This window comes from Zeugodacus cucurbitae, chromosome 4 (genome assembly GCF_028554725.1).
Source record: "Zeugodacus cucurbitae isolate PBARC_wt_2022May chromosome 4, idZeuCucr1.2, whole genome shotgun sequence".
In the NCBI taxonomy this organism is placed as follows: Eukaryota; Metazoa; Arthropoda; class Insecta; order Diptera; family Tephritidae; genus Zeugodacus; species Zeugodacus cucurbitae.
In genome coordinates, this window is record NC_071669.1 from 6,324,967 (window position 1) to 6,342,927 (window position 17,961).

The 17,961-nt window shown below is 31.0% G+C and overlaps 1 protein-coding gene across 3 annotated transcripts in view; it reads right to left on the reverse strand.

The window, feature by feature from the left end:
• Window positions 1-1,887: 1,887 nt before the first annotated feature.
• Window positions 1,888-17,961, reverse strand: part of LOC105221610 (neuronal membrane glycoprotein M6-a) — an 87,533-nt gene continuing 71,459 nt past the window's right edge. For all 3 annotated transcript variants that reach the window (XM_011198735.3, XM_011198727.3, XM_011198717.3), the window contains 4 exons: window positions 12,530-12,689; window positions 10,031-10,190; window positions 9,113-9,257; window positions 1,888-7,267 (listed from right to left, as the gene is read on the reverse strand). In XM_011198735.3, coding sequence (XP_011197037.1) covers window positions 6,990-7,267; window positions 9,113-9,257; window positions 10,031-10,190; window positions 12,530-12,689 — 743 coding nt within the window. In that variant the 3' untranslated portion in view covers window positions 1,888-6,989. The remainder of the gene's footprint in view (window positions 7,268-9,112; window positions 9,258-10,030; window positions 10,191-12,529; window positions 12,690-17,961) is intronic.

Below are 17,961 nucleotides of genomic sequence, written 5' to 3' on the forward strand. Positions count from 1 at the left end.
AATAAATTTACAAACAAATTTTAAAAACAAGACAGAAACAAAGAAAGAGTTTTTCTTTAAAATAAGTTTTTAGACAAAATAATTTTTATTTTTATTTTAATTACATTGCAGTTTCTCTAAATAATTTATTTGTAATATTACTGTGAAAAGTACGAGATCTCGTTGTTCAAATTATCCAATAGTACCATATCAATATTTTTAATTAATTTATTTACATTCAATTTATAAAAAAAAAACAATTTTTGTGAAAAAAACATAAACAGCATAAAATGTTTGATTTTGTGTGAAAATATTAATAATGCAGTTATTTTTATTCTTAATATATTTACATGCTCATTATTTACACAAATGATAAATGATTTATTATTTGAAAATTTCATTATAAATTTATAACTATATTTTGTTTATATTTTTTATTCGGTATATTTTTCATACTTTTTTTAATGTTTTCATATTTTTTTAGTTTTTATATTTTTTGAATATTATCATATTTTTTTTTAATTTTTATATTTTAAAATAATTATTTTATTTTATTTTATTTTGCTCATTATTTATACAATTTAATTTTTTTTTATTCAGAATATATTTTTTAATTTTTTTCATATTTTTTTAATTTTTTCTTTTTTTATTTTTTTAATATTTTCAGATTTTTTAATTTTTGTATTTTAATTATTTTATTTTATTTTCATATTTTTTTTGTTTTTATATATTTTTTTAATATTTTAATATTTTAATATTTATTTATTTATATATATTTTTTTGTTTTATTTTTTTTATATTATTTTGATCTTTATTTACACAAATGATAAATGCTTTCTATTTAAAAATGTTGTTTATTTTTTTTTATTCAGTAAATATTTTTCATACTTTCTCATATTTTTTAAGTTTTTATTTTTTTAATATGTTCAGATTTTTTAATTTTTGTATTTTAATTATTTTATTTTATTTATTTTTTGTTTTTATATATTTTTTTTAATATTTTGATATTTTTTTATTTATATTTTTATTTTGTTTTATTTTATTTTATTTTTTATTTTATTTTATTTTGTTTTATTTTATTTTATTTTATATTTTATTTTATTTTTATTTTATTTTATTTTTATTTTGTTTTATTTTATTTTATTTTATTTCATTTTTTATTTTATTTTATTTTATTTATATTTTTACTTTGTTTTATTTTATTTTATTTTTATTTTATTTTATTTCATTTTATTTTTTTTTTTTATTTTATTTTTAAATTTAATTTTTGTTTTTATTTTTTTCCTTTTTTAGCTTATTTTGTGTTAATATTTTTATAATTTTTTATAATTAAAACTATTTTCATTACATTCACTAAATGTAGTTTATTTTATTATATCTTATTTAACTTATTTAATATTATTATATTTCTCGGTCTTACTCTCATTTCTTTATTTATTAAGATATTCGTTGGAAAAATTTACCACAAAACGTGTAGGTTTTGTAAATAAAAATAGTAAAATTGGCAGCGTTTCAGTGGCAGTGCAACATTATATAAAATGCTTTTGTAGATCTACTGCATATACACAGACATATACAATTTGTACGTATTAAAATTTTTCAATTCAGAAAAGGTGGTCGCGTATATAATATTGAGCTTGTTTAATATTTTACGTTGAGTTTATCAATTTATTTACGTTTATGTATGTGTTTCTTGAATGTTTTAACTCATTTCACTCACATATACACAGGGAGAGAGCACTTCCGGTATGCGCCTAAATGTAGGCCACATCAAAAAAGCTAGATTCCCCATGGCGTATGATGAACGAATGCTAGTTACACGAAAAAAGTGACGAAATGTTAAAACAACAACGATTTAACGAAGTTATTCGACAAGAGGTTAGTTGGAGGGTTATTCCTCTATACTGCATCTCTATGAATTTTGCTATTAAACTGTATGCAATACAACAAAATAAGAAGAGTAACTCTTCAACTAACCTCTTGTCGAGTCCGTATAGATATATTCAGATATACAAGGAATAACTGTCAAAGTTCAGTTAAGTGGTGGTTAGGTGGCTTTCAGCGGTTGAAAAAAATGATATTTTTTACAGTTTTTAATATATACAGTTATTAATAAAATTCATATTTAAACCGAATTTTGCGCAGTTTTTATTTAAAAATTCCGAAACCTCAGCCGTTGATCACCCATTACCGCTCTCAGCATAACACATTATTGATACTGCTAAAATAAAAAAAAAACCAGAAATATTTCGATAGAAAATGAAATAGATGGAAAAAACTAATAGGTTACACCACCCTGAAAATTACAAAAAATTGATTTTTTTTTCTTAATTTCAAAGTCTATATTCAAACGAGTATTTTGAGATGTCTCCAAAACAATGTTACGAAAGTTATGATCATTAGGAATCAGCGCGTTGGGAGCGCGCCGAGAGTAAATTTTTTCTTCTTTTGCGTTTTTCTCAAAACCACTTTTTTCGAGACGGTGTAGACGATAACTTAAAAACTATTCAACCGATTAACTGGAAAATTGAAATATTTTTTCCACAGAGTGACGTGAGATTTTTTCGATTGAATAATTTGGTATTTTTAGCCCAAAATATAAAGTAAATTTTTGAAATGCTTCCAATTGTAACAATTTGTTTTTAAAAAAACGGCCACTTTGTTCAAATTTTATCACTTTTTGGGAAAATAATTTTTTCACTTGTTCCAGACAAAAATTAAAATGCCAAATTAAAAAAATACCCTCAAGGAGTTCTCCGGAAAAATCGCTCCACGCCAATGCTTATATCTCTGCCATTTTTAACTAAAAACATTTTTTTTAATATTTATGAATCTTAAGATTTGTATTAAATTAGCAATAAATGTAAAGAAGTCCGACCTCAAATAGTTTTGTCAAAAAAAAATCCTAAAAAACCATTCGATTGTCATTTGTTCAGGGTGGCGTAACCCCTTAAAACTTTTGAAGAATATTTTAAACATATGAAAACAAATTCAACCAATCAGAGATCATCAATTTTGATCCAGTCGTTCTTGAATTATAAATAGTTTTACCAACACGACTTTGCTATCTTTATATAGATTGGTTAGTGCCTACCTTAAGACACAGTAGTTTTAGAAATGCAAATTTGGTTGGTTTTGATGAGTAACTGAACTATATATGAAATACTCACAATCGGTGGTGAAAAATTATGTTTTTTTTTAGTCTAACGATCACTTTTGAAAAAAAAAAAATTATTTATTTAATAAGTTAAAATTTTAGATTTCAACTCTGTGAATTAAATCTATCATCCGGCGTTAATTAGAATGACAATTAATCCGTATTTTTTTTAGCTTCAACCTTCAAAGTTTGTGTTTGCTGTTTGAATTTTAATGTTTTTCTATTCCAATCGCCTCTATGATCCACGCCACCAAAAGGTCTATCAAATTTAAATTTGTTTGCATTTTTTACTTTATCACTACATAGAACTGAGAAAAACACTATTTATTTACAGATTTTCTTATGCATGTACTCTCGTGCCTTTTTGTTTTTTTATTATGTGCTCGGCTTACTTAATTGCATATTTATTATTATTTGATTGCATTTGTTTACCTACCAAATATTGCTTGTGTTTACAATGAAATCAAAATAATAATACGAAATGAAAGCAGTTAGTGTACTACATATTTGAGTTTTCAATTGAATTTAATGCTTTATATTTCACATACATACATACACGTGTATGTTTGTATGTATTTATATGTAGATATATACAAAATATTTTTTATATTTAAATTTTACTTGACTTTTAAACTAAATTTAATTTACTGCTATTTTGCTAGTTTTAACTAATCGTTGCTGTGATATGCTAATTTGCTTACAATGCGCATTTTGTCAACTTATATGTAAATATATACATACATACATACATTTATAGTACTATAAAGGTTGTTTTTTGTATATGTATGTATGCATGCATGTCTGCCTGTGTTGAAAGCAATTCATTACAAATTGTCTGCAATTCAATAACTTTACTTGTTGATTTTGCAAAAATTTTCAAATACAACTTTTTGGCGCAAATTTTTCACTTTGTATTTGTTGTTGTTTTTAGTTTTGTATTTTTTTTTGTTTTTGTTATTTCACATGCAAATTCAGAAGAATTCATTTTGAGCATAAAACTATCGATTGTGCATTGCCATGATGTGTGTGTGTGTCTGTATAGTGTATTCATTCGGCTGCAGCTGCATGTGTGTGTGTTAGTATATATATATGTATGTGTGTGTGTGTGTTTATTGTTATTAATTGATGTGTTTGTCAATTGCAGTACATGTTTCCATTTTGTTTCACTTTTTATTTGCCATAAGGGATGGTGGTTAGCTTAACTTAAAACAATAAGCCAGTGCCAAAACCATTTGCAACAAACCGTTATACTCACATACTTGTATGTGTGTATGTAATAATTGGAAAATTGTTTGAATATTAAAATGTTTGAATATTAAAGCGGAAATTTAATGATTCAAGCCAGCAGCGCAGCATTGCAACATATTTTGGTAATTTATTTTAATTTCTCTGCATTTTCACAAATAACTGTAACATTTTATTTATCAACAAATTTCGACTTTCCACTTGTCATTTACAGCTTGGACGGCTTTTTCAATATGTGCTTCGATTTTGTTTGGGTTTTGTGGCTTGTGTTTGGCACGGTTTATACAATTGTTGTTGTTGCTTTCGGCTATGAATTTTGTATGTGTGATTTAGTTCACATAATTTGTGCAAGAAAAATGTGGTTTTACGGAACTTTCTTTAAAAAGAAAAAAAATTAAAAAAAACCAAAAAAAAAATAAAAAAAAATAAAATAAAATAAAAAAGTTCTATGCTTAAAAGTTTATTTTCGAAAAGGATTTAAATTATATTTATCACTGATTTAATAAAGCAAAATATTACTCAGTTAGACAATAGAAATTTAATATACATACATATACATATAGTTTAAATAAAACTAAAAATTAAATAGAACTAAATTAAAGTGGTTTTTAAAGCTACTTTGGCAACAATCACACAAGTAACTTTTTATTGTTGTTGTTGCTGCTGCTGTGTAATGTTAAAGTAATAAAATCAAACTGATATGTCTGGTAACTCTTGGCGTTTTTGTGTATTTCTTTCACAAATAACTACAACTAAATTAAATGATAATAAATTTATAATTGACAATTCATTAGCTTAATAAAACTTAATATAACTTCAATTAGGTGAACACATGAATTAAAAAAAAAAAAATAATAAATAATAATAATATAACAGTTTTTTAATTAAGAAATAAATTAAAAAAAAAAAACAAATGTTTTCATGAAATCAACAAAAAAAAAATTATTCAAAAATATCAAATTTTAAATTAAGAAAGAAATTAAATTAAAAAAATAAATTTATAGAAAAAGAAAATTTTGTATTTCATAAGAGTTTATAAATTTATAGAAAAAAATATTTTTGAAAGCAAAAAAAAATATTTCTAATTTATTTCTCAAATTATAAATTTTAAATATAAAAAAAAATAAATACTTTTTATATTAAGAAGGAAATTAAATTAAAAAAATAAATTTATAGAAAAAAAATTATTTCATAAAAGTTTATTCATTTATAGAAAAAAAATAAATATTTTTGATTTAATAAATTATTTGCTGCAATATTGGTATAGGTTAAGGGGCTATTCCACTTAAAAAAATCGATTTTTTTTATTTTTTCCTTATTCCATAGTTTAAGCGTTCAAAAATATTCTGTGAAAGCGGTAAGGTCGTATCTTGAATAGTTTCTGAATGGTAATGATCTAAAGAGGTCAAATTGAAACTGAGTTTTCTTGAATATATTTGCTATACAATGCCGATCTTATGGTTGAAAATTGTCAATTTAGCATTAAAAAAAAAACAATTTTTTTACCTAAAAATCAAATTTTTTTAAAACTACTCCATTTTGTTAATTTTGGATATTTTTCAATAATCGTAGGTCATTATAAAGGAAACACCTTAAATTTTAATAACCTTTTTGATTTATTTTGGATTCAGCTACTCATTCAGCCGGAATCATGTCAGCAGTTGGGAAACGTTTTTGCTTGGCACCTCCGAAGACAGCACATTATTCTTCAATATTTTTGTAAAAAAATAATCTTAAAATATAGCAGAAAATTTAACTTATTACGTTCAAGAAAACTTCAAAGCATTCGATCGAGTATTTTCTTCAAATAAAATCACGAAAATCGTCTATTTTTTCATGGGTTACACTGCTATAGCCCCTTAAGATATAGAGCAGAAACTGCAAGTTTGGTGACATTATCTTAAAAAAATCCAAAAATTATGAAAAAAATTAAAAATTCAATAAGAAGTGTGTGAATAATGTAAGAAAATAAATAATAATGAGGAAATATGAAATAAATTTTTTTTAACAAATTTTTCAAAATTTTTTAATAATTTTTTATAGTTAAAAATATTGTTGTTTTAAATTGAATAATGAAATTATATTTGCATATACAAATAATTATTATAAAATGAGGGTCAAACGTAAACTTTTTTATTAACTATAACACAAAAAATTCACACTCCATCCTTAAACAAAATCAATTTTAATATAATTCAAATAAATATTTAAATTTCAGAAAGTTCATATTGGTGATGTGTGTTGAAAGGTAATACGCACAATTGCTACTAATACTTCACTCAAAGAAGTCCACTAAAACTTCACACGAAGTCTAGTAACCATTTGACTTACTGCGCACATTGCCTTACTTAATTTCTTTTAAGACATTTTCAAAAAATTTCAGTTTGTATTATATAATTTATAATAAGAAGAAGAATTTGTATAATTTGTCATTATTTCTATAATTCATTGTTATGTTGTAGTACAAATCAGTTCTTTGCCTTTATTTCTCTAAATGTACGTGTCTGTGTGCGTGTTTGTGTTTCTGTAGATTTTTTATCTCTCTTGTTTGCTAACTTCTGCGCGCTCACTTCTCTTTAAGCTCAAAATGAATCTTCTGAAATATGTCCTAGAAACGATCCTTTGACGTTGCGCTATACTCGAGCTCATTGAGATTTTGTATTTCTTGTAGTTCTTGGAATTTTTCATGATCCCTTATATGCGCATAGTTGGCGGCGAGACACATGAGATAATGCACCAGACTGAGTATGACGAGCAGAGCAGCTAATGTAGCGAGTATGAACATGACTTCGGCATTCTCGACACCATCCTTGCAGAAAGCTTTAATCTCATATTTATCGCATATTTTCATATCTTCCTGTTTTGTATTTGGCGGGAACATGAAATCTAGAAGATGAAAGAGAAAAGGAAAGGGAAAGTATATTAATTGTAAATCTTGTATATTTTGTCATAAAATTTGTTCATTAAAGAGTGTAATCTCAACCTATTCAGTGTTATAATAAGAAATCCAATGATTAATCTCTTTCAAAAAGCATTAGATTGGGAGTTTACCGAATTTTGAAAGAGAGTTAGTTTAACAAAAAAATCAACAACTAAAATACCGTAACTAGTAAGAGAGGACTTAATTCGAGAGTAACCGAAAATTTTATACTCTCGAAATTTATTTATTTAATGTTATTCGTAAGGTTGCTGTAAAGTCCACTAGACAATCGAAAATCATTATATGCACATATAATACTATACGAGAGCTGGTGTAATTCCTGAACCGATTTCACTCTAATATTTCACTTATACGCTCACTTAATTTTGCTAAAATATCTCGCATGTATGTATGTGATTGGCATTGAACCGTTTAGCCGGTTATAGCCGAATCGATGAGAGCGCGCCACTCCTATCTTTCCTTCGCAGTTCGGCGTCAGTTGGAAATTCCAAGTGTAACCAGGTCGCTCTCCACCTGGTCCCTCCAACGGAGTGGAGGCCTTCCCCTTCCTCGGCTTCCTCCGACGGGTACTGCATCGAACACTTTCAGAGCTGTAGTGTTTTCGTCCATTCGGACAACATGACCTAGCCAGCGTAGCCGCTGTTTTTTTATTCGCTGAACTATGTCAATGTCGTCGTATAACTCGTACAGCTCATCGTTCCATCGTCTGCGGTATTCGCCGTTGCCAATGTTCTGAGGACCATAAATCCTGCGCAAAATTTTCCTCTCGAAAACTCTTAGTGTCGTCTCATCTGATGTTGCCATCGTCCAAGTTTCTGCACCGTAGAGCAGGACGGGAATGATAAGCGACTTGTAGAGTTTGATTTTGGTTCGCCGAGAGAGGACTTTACTTTTCAATTGCCTACTCAGTCCAAAGTAGCAGCTGTTGGCAAGAGTGATTCTGCGCTGGATTTCGAGGCTGACATTGTTGGTGTTGTTGATACTGATACCCAGTTATACGAAATTATCGACAACTTCGAAGTTATGATTGTCAACAGTGACGTGGGAGCCAAGTTGCGAGTGCGCCGACTGTTTGCTTGATGGCAAGAGATATTTCGTCTTGTCCTCATTCACCTCCAGACCCATTCGCTTCGCCTCCTTATCCATGCGGGAGAAAGCAGAACAAACGGCGCGGTTGTTGCTTCCGATGATATCAATATCATCGGTGTATGCCAGCAGTTGTACACTCTTATAGAAGATTGTACCTTCTCTATTTAGCTCTGCAGCTTGTTTAATTTTTTCCCGCATCAAGTTAAAGAAGTCACACGATAGTGAGTCAGCTTGTCTGAAACCTCGTTTGGTTTCGAACGGCTCGGAGAGGTCCTTCCCAATCATGACGGAGCTTTTGGTGTTGCTCAACGTCAACTTACATAGCAGTTTTAAAATCGACAAAAGTTTCAATGAAGCGTGATTTATATGTATGTTAAGAGAACGAATCAGTTGGAACTCAAAATTATATTATATGACAACCAAGTATACAGTCAACCGTTTTCGCCCATTTTCAATGAGTAACATCAGGATATCAAGAAAGTATTATGTACTAAATTTCATTTAAATTAATCGAGTAGTTCTTGAGATATGGTTTTTGATCCAAAGGTGGGGTACGCTACTTCAGTCGTAGTGCAGATCGTTTCGTTACCCTGATCGGTTTAGTATAGGGCTTTCGTTATGTGAACAAAACTCTCAAACTCTGTTCAACATGTTGCGAGAGTATAAATATTGTGTTTTAATGTATCTCCTAAAATACTTACGAAACTGTGTTAGATCAATGCAGCTAAGGGAACGTTCCACACTTGAGCACATATTCCAGAATATGGTATAGATGAAGGTGACTATGACCAAGAAGCATAGAATCAATATCCAAATGAAGTTCAATAGATACGTGATGCCCATGAACTGGAGAGAATATAAAAATAATATAAAATGAATTATAAAATTTTTCGCCAAAAAAGCAGTAAAAGGCTTAAAATGAATGAAAATAAAAATCAAAATATAAAAAATTAAAAATCGCATGACATTTCAAGTACAAGTAAGCGTAAATAATTGCAATTAATTTTGCTATTTTGTCTCACTTTACAATTACGATAAACACAAGCCAAGTTACAACGAGACAGAAAAAAAAATCAGCAGACAACATTCAATTGCAGCCGTCTTTTGTCTTTGATCAACGCTTAATTAAGTTTGGAAACTTTTCGCGGGTGAAATGCGTTTTTAATTGCCGGTAAGTAGTCGACGGAATTTTTATATGGTATATATTATAGTATGAGTAAATAAGCAATAGCTGACAGTGCGTTAGTCAGTTCATTGTAACTTGAGCTTTTCTTGCGCTCCTGCGATTCGATGTATGTAAGTAGGTGTATTTGCTTGTAGTTAGACACTGTCTCGTGCAGTGAAAATGTCGCATCATGTCCCAAAATGTATACTTTTTTGTTTGAGTTGTCATCTATTGGCGTTGAGCCACGAGAACTTCACTACTCGCAAACCAGCCAAATCAGTTATTCGACTCACTCTGTTTGATGCTATTAACTATACGCTTTGTATGTACATATGTATGTGTGTCTGTAAAACATTGTCTGCTGCTTTCTTTCAACGGTTGGTTAGTTGACTGGCAAGTACATTATTTTTTTTTTTTGTTTTGTTTTTGTTTTAGTTTAGTTTAGTTCACTTACCGCTGCGCACGAGATGCGCCCACCCACTCGTGAACGCCACGCGCGATAGACCTTGTAGCGTGTCGCTCCAGTTGCGAGGAAACCAATGAAGAGTATCATAAAGCCAAGCGCCGCCATACCCGCAGCAATTATGACGAAAATCATTTGAATCGCTTCAATCCTGCAAAATATAATGAATGCGCAATTAGAGTCGGTTACATTAGTAGTGAAGTGCTAGACGAGCCGAGTTTTCTGTTGGTATTTATGGTTTTTAAGTAAATAAGTATAGCTGTATTTATGCAAAAATGTCGAGTGTCCACATTATGTAAAGATATCTTATGTATAATTACAATTTATAACAGTGTTTCTTCTTCTACAGAGGGAGGGAGCTGAGTGGTAAAGCGCTTATACGAAGCTAATTATGTAACTTTTGGTAAAAAGATCGAGTATTATGACCGATTTTGTTACCTTTCGTATTATTTTAATTGAAATCTTGGAATTTGTGGATCTCTCGTAAACTGTTTCGGCTGACCTGCAGCCTGGACCCTAGGCTTACCATGCTAAATACGTATAAAGCTGTTTTGGATAAAGCGGCGATGGAAATCTAAAAGGAAAGACATAAGAACTCTAGTAGGAGTGCTAACAGATCACTGTCTGATTGGAAGACACTCCGATAGACTGGGTATATGTTGATTATGATGACTACGCCGTAGAAGTAGAAACGAGAAACGAATCGCAATAATCTGACACCGTTTCCTCGTCGAAGGTTGCACAACTTTTTGAGTTGATTAGAGCAGAAATTCGAGTTCCGGTGGATTCACAATGGACCTAAAAAAGGTCTAGGTGAATCTTCTGACATCCACTATACCCATCTACCTAGCCAATACTGCACTTGTATGCTCTTGGAATGTTATATGTATAAAAAAAACAACATCGGGACGAAGTTTCGTGAACCTTGCGGGGTCTTTAGCCTTAACTCAATACTAAAATCTTCTATATCTTCGAGGTATTAGGTGAAAATCTATGTGAATCTAAGTCGCAATGAACTTTAAAGGTTCACCGTATAATTGATTACCGGAGACAACCGATCGAACCAAAGCTTTGAGTCCCTTTTAAGTTGAACACCCAGCTGTTTAAAATTTTCAAAATTTGAAAAAAAATTGTTGGTTTTATTAAATAGTGCAATTTGTTTAAAATATCGTTCAAAAATATCAAATCAACCCGTGTAATATTCTAAAAGATATAGACCACGTCAGAATGAATATAAAACTTTAAACACGTTTATCTCAAAACTCAATTTTTCAAATCGGTGGACACGATTTCTTGAAAAGTTATGAAGCGATTTTGCACACATCTTTGCATAACATTATCTAGTTAATGAACGAAGGCCAATATATGGCGAAAATTTGACAACAACAAAAGTGTGTTTTTTGGTTAAAATTCTGTCAAAATCTCCAATCTCAATATTTTCATTTTTCCTTCGTTCATTAATTGGATTTATCCATGTACTATAGAAATATTTTTGATTTATTGATTTTGGATGAAGCAATAATGTTTTAAGATGTCTACGGCAAGAGGTTTTTTTTGACACGTCATGGGAGATGAGGTACCGACTGAGTTCAAGGAAATTGGAAATCCAAATTTGAGGTTTTCTAAATATTAGTTATTATTATTGTTATAAAGCCTATGTATATGAACAGTTCAATCCAAATGTGCAAAAGCTTCATCTATTCTCTGAGACTTTCTGGGAGAACTGATTGTTAAGCATGTAGTCGGTGTCTTTAGCTTTCGCTTTATTTCTCCTCATTATTTTTTTTATCATATTAACACTATACACAAGTTTTTTAAGTGCTTGGAAAGGCTAAAAGTCATGCATGTAATCTACTTTGATAACGAACGATGTGACTAATTACATTTTAAGTTGTAATTTTCATAAAATGTATAATTTCACAATGTCAAAGACAGTATATCAAATAAATTACAGATAGTTAATTAATACTTTCACCTTAATGAAGCTTTAAGTCGTTATAAGCCGTTTTCTCAGCAATCAAAATGAACCACAATTAAATTCAAAAATTCAAAAAAAAAATAGTGAGCAATATTACTGAGACAATTTAGAGCAAGTCCACAATATAATCAAACAATTAATGCGCTTAAAGACGCCAGCAATGTGGAATGGTGCGTAAATTGCAATATCCATTCAATGTATGTATGTAAGTTTGTCACTATGCCCGCATGCAACACCCCACACTCAAGAATGTAATAAACACAGCTGAACATAATTCCAGCACATCAAAATACATTAGATCATCGATAATGAGGAGCGGTGGTGATGTAATTGTAATTAACGCATATTGTCACTCTGTCACATTTCGGTTGAAATGAAACGACTACCAAAATGCTGTTGGACCAATGTGCCTATTTCGTATGGTCAGCCTATTGAAAGTGCGGTACCTTTAGATTGAGGTACAGATATACACAGAGACAGAATTACAGACAACACTTTAACTAGATACTCACCAAATTAGATGTAAATGAAACACTTGATCCATCATAATCACCGTCAACGAGGCGCCTCGATACATTGTGCCACAGAATATGCCGACGCCAAGCAGACACATGAGCGTCGCTATTAATGTGGCATATGGTATGCGGGACATACATGATTGACAGCAGTCACCTGTAATGATGAAGGTAAGAAATGAGATGAAAGTGTGTTACAAAGATACAGATACAAGGCTTATATACATATATAACTACAACTACAAATACATTACAGGGAATATTTAAGCTACCACGAGCATATATGTATATATTTACTTATGTGCAGGCATCTGAGTCAGCATGATTTTAGCTACTCTGCAGTTATGTACGAGTATGAATGGTTAAAATTGTGCGGGTCTCCAATGTTCCATATACAAATTGTATTAAACCGCACGGCATTATGTAGAGGCAGTCAGGAGTCAAAGCATTTGAATAGGTTGCAAGTTGATTGCCGGTGATTGGGTTGGCAATACTATTAAATTGGCACAAAATGGAAGCAGACCCACAAATACTCGTATGTGTACATAAATATTTATGTATAAATGTTGGTTGGTGCGGTTCAAAATTGCATGGAATTTCTTTTCAAGGAATTTTAAGCATCAACCCAAATTGTGCAATGTATTAGTGTTCCATTTTAGTTTAATAATTTGCTGACTTTCATGCTTTAAATTATAAATATCTCTCTCACACTTGAACTAATGACCCCGTTACTATTTGGGAAAATGATATTGAAAATAAATAATTTGATTGGATTTGTGTCAGTTGTTAGAGAAATTAAATGGATATTTTCACATTTCTTGATTAGATGTATGTACGTGGTGTGTTCAAAAAATAACGGGAAATTTCGTTTTTTTGAAAAACAAAAAAATTAAGCGGAAATTTTCAAAAATTTAATGAATTCTTTTAGTATCTCTAATTTTTAGAATTCCGTTATGGTTTTTTCGAAAATTCCCGTTATTTTTCGAACACATCTCGTAAATTTTTAAAATAGAAAATTCCGTTATTTTTTGAAAACACCTTGTATATACACATTTCGAAGTTTATTTAAAGACATCAAGTAAGCTTGTAGTGTACTACTGCTAAATGTACGTACATATGTATATTGTTTCTGATTAAGCATATACTTCAATATTTGTATTGATATGCTATGTTAATGGGTACTGTTTGGTTTTTTACTTTATGATATTTAATAACTTCAATTCTTGGAACACCCCATTGCAATGAAATATGCACGTAAACATCTTCTAAGCTTGTATACACAATATGTGTGTGTTAGGATATTGTGCTAGTAAGCAGCTTCGACTACATAATAGGTTATAACAAGCATATTCCAAATAGCGAGTACAACGATAATGTGCATACCTAACATAAATACATAAGTACATATTTGATTATGTAGGAAGAGCAGTGGTGCTCAGATACGCATTAATAATTTTATGGATGTTTGTTGTGATGCAAAGTTGATGAAAAACTACTATTATTTCAAAGTAATCATTTAGGTAAATTTTTACTTTCAAAATTTCAATTGAAAATTTACAACAAATTTTAAAATAATTTGTAAAATTAAAAGCGATGAAAAGTTGTATTCTCACATTTATAGAGTTTAATTTATACTTGAAGCGATGTTTGACATGGCGTATGAGTATCTTTTATCTATGATGAACAATTCTACAGCTATCCTGAAATAATTCAGGTATATAGGCTCCGTCATGATTGGGAAGGATCTCTCCGAGCCGTGAGCCAAGGTGACTCACTATCGTGCGACTTCTATAACTTGATGTTGGAAAAAATAATACGAGCTGCAGAGCTAAATAGAGAAGGTACAATCTTCTACAAGAGTGTACAGCTGCTGGCGTACGCCGATGATATCATCGATATCCGATATTGATATCATCGGAAGCAACAACCGCGCCGTTTGTTCTGCTTTTTCCCGCATGGAGAAGGAGGCGAAGCGAATGGGTCTGGAGGTAAATGAGGACAAGACGAAATATCTCCTGTCATCAAGCAAACAGTCGGCGCATACGTGTCTTGGCTCCCACGTCACTGTTGACAGTCATAACTTTGAAGTCGTATACCTAGGCACTAGCATCAACACCGATAATAATGTCAGCCTCGAAATCCAGCGCAGAATCACTCTTGCCAACAGGTGCTACTTTGGATTGAGTAGGCAATTGAACAGTAAAGTCCTCTCTCGACGAACCAAAATCAAACTCTACAAGTCGCTTATCATTCCCATCCTGCTTTACGGTGCAGAAGCTTGGACGATGTCAACATCAGATGAGACGACACTAGGAGTTTTCGAGAGGAAAATTTTGCGCAAGATTTATGGTCCTCATAACATTGGCAACGGCGAATACCGCAGACGATGGAACGATGAGCTGTACGAGTTATACGACGACATTGACATAGTTCAGCGAATAAAAAGACAGCGGCTACGCTGGCTAGGTCATGTTGTCCGAATGGACGAAAACACTCCAGCCCTGAAAGTGTTCGATGCAGTACCCGCCGGAGGAAGCCGAGGAAGGGGAAGGCCTCCACTCCGTTGGAGGGACCAGGTGGAGAGCGACCTGGTTACACTTGGAAACTCCAACTGGCGCCGAACTGCGAAGAAAAGAGAGAGGAGTGGCGCGCTCTCATCGATACGGCTATAACCGACTAAACGGTTGAACGCCAATCGCATACATACATATGGGTTTGTATTTATATGTTATATGTTCAATAAGAATATAATTGATTACGTAACTACTATCGCAAGCAAGTTTTGGACCGGAAATCTAGATTAAAAAATTTTAGCATAGCAGCTACATATGTCTTTCAAAATAAAATTTATAATACCTTTTTATGTAGTATATGTTGTTTTATTTTTTTCCTATACATTCTCTCTGACCTTTTATTATTTTACTCCATTTTTCCTGAATAAAATTTTGCTTAATCAATATTAATTGAATATTTAATAATACTGAATAATTTTGTGAATAATTTTATTTTTATTTACTTTAACTTATCCGAGATGAGACGCTACATTTCAGCTTAAACGGTGTTTGCAAATCGCAAGCTTAAAATTATGAAATCTTAACATATTGTTTGGCAAGGCTTAAGCAGAATTTGAATAATGTGTGTGGCGCATGGACCAATGTTGAACTCAAATAAAAGTAAAATAAAATATTCAGTTAATCCACAATCTTATAGGCGCAAAAACAATATAAGGCAACTTGTATAAATACATACATACATATGTTGCGCTTCAGCATGTATGCATCAGGATTGTGAATCCAATTTGCTTTCATCAAAAGTAACACTCTTCAACGGCAGCTCACATAAATATGAGTATGCATATCTCCCACAAATGCGAAGAATACATAGACGCACTATTAATTCAATGTGTGACGTACATTTTTTCCACTTCAAACCTCAAGCCGCTTTTTTTTTATAAGCAATATAAGCCAAAGAACACTGTAACACATTTCGAGCGCATACATACATATGTACACATATGTATGATACAATGTACAAGCATATATTTCTTTTCAATGCAGTTCATTGATTTGCATAAATTTCATTTCACATAAATTTTTTCTGCGTAGCTCTTCTACGAGTAAGCTTTAAAAAATCAAAATATAACTGCAGGAGCAAGAGCTAGTATGTATGTCTAAGCGGCGGCAGCACCGAATGCACTGAAACGTGAATTTTTTGCTTTTTTGTCACATTTTTTTTTGTTGCGCCAAGCAAAATGAAATTGTATTATAAATATAAGATGTGAAACGTAACGTTTTCCTAACGACATAGTCGGAGTCAAAGGACTTTTGTATGTTTTAATGGGTTCTTATGTAGTTTGTGCGCACATTTTTTCACACAAACTATAGTAGATATATAAATATATATATGTATTATCACTAGCATAGCTACGTAGAACCGTATGAACTTTGCCTTCGTAAGCATTTTCATGCATTGATAGTAGATATACATATATGCATGTATTTGGTTATGAATCCTTTTTGTATGCCAAGCCAATTCTCTTGCATATGCGCTCTCCGTTTAACTTTTGCATGCATTGAGATTTGTCAGACAAGATTGATTGCTCACTGAATGGGTTGAACTGCAGCCTGATGGCATACATCCATTATCGGTGTGCGTAAGGCATTGGCAAAGGCAAAGGCAAACGTGTGCGCTCACCAAAATGACTATGTAAACATGCATACTCACACACGTACGTAAGTATGTATGTAAAAAGCTGAGTTATTATGTTTATGTGTGCGAGTGAAATTGGCTTAAATTTCAGCAAATGGCAACATTTGAATATGCCACAATAAGTATTGTGTTCGCAAAAGCAAGCCAGCTGTGTTGTACGAGATTACAATGTGTATTACTTTGATGTTGGGTTACTTTGACTCAATTGGGAAGCAAATTAAAAAGAGAAAGTGAAAAATACAAAAAATATGAAGTCCTTTATAAGCTCCTGGGACACACATGACAATCAAAAAAGTATACATACATATATATGTATTTTTGTATTTTTGTATAAATGACAGCATTATAATGCATAGTTAATCATTGTAATGTAACATGTTTGGCGAAAATTATGAGTGTTAGGTGAAAATAAATTCGTAGCATGATGGATTGTATGCAGTGTGATGGCAGGATATATGTAAGGCATTGATAAGCTTAAACGCATTTAGTTTTATATACGAGTAAGTGTGTAAATTTAGTAAGATCATACAAAATGTATAAGCATTTTAGACTCTTGCTGCAGAAATCCTACGTTACGTGTCTAAGAATTCCATACTTCAACGTTATGTGAAAAGAAGAAAAACATATATTGATCCATATTATCTCTGAACAGGTTAAGGGGGGTTTGACAACTTTTTTTCTTCATTTTTTTTGTTTTTTTTTCTGAACCATCAACATCTCAAGAATATTGTGTGAAAGTTTTAGGTCATTCGGAGAAAAACTAACGAAGTTACAGCAGGTTGAATAATGGTACCACCAGCTATCTGTGCTGAGTGTACAAAACTTTGAATCGATTTTCCCAAATATGTCATTTTTAAAGTCGGTGACCAGCCTACAGAAAAAACTACTGCATCGATCGTTTTGAAATTTTGAACAAATGTTCTACATATGTATAGCTCTCGAATGAGCTTTTCCAAAAATTTTAATTACTAACAATTTTACAATAACAAATAAGTCGATTTTTTTGTCTAAAATCGTCATTTTGGCTTGAAAATGGTATCAAAAATTGAAAAATTGAAAACATTTTAGTTTCGGATGATCCAGTGATGCTGTAGGCTGGTCACCGCACAACAACTTTTTTTCGAGGTGCCTGCAGAGATCGACGATAAATCTGTTATTCCTCGCTATTTTTCGATAAAACTTTTTTTTAAGTATCCTTCAAATGTTGTACTTTCATATAA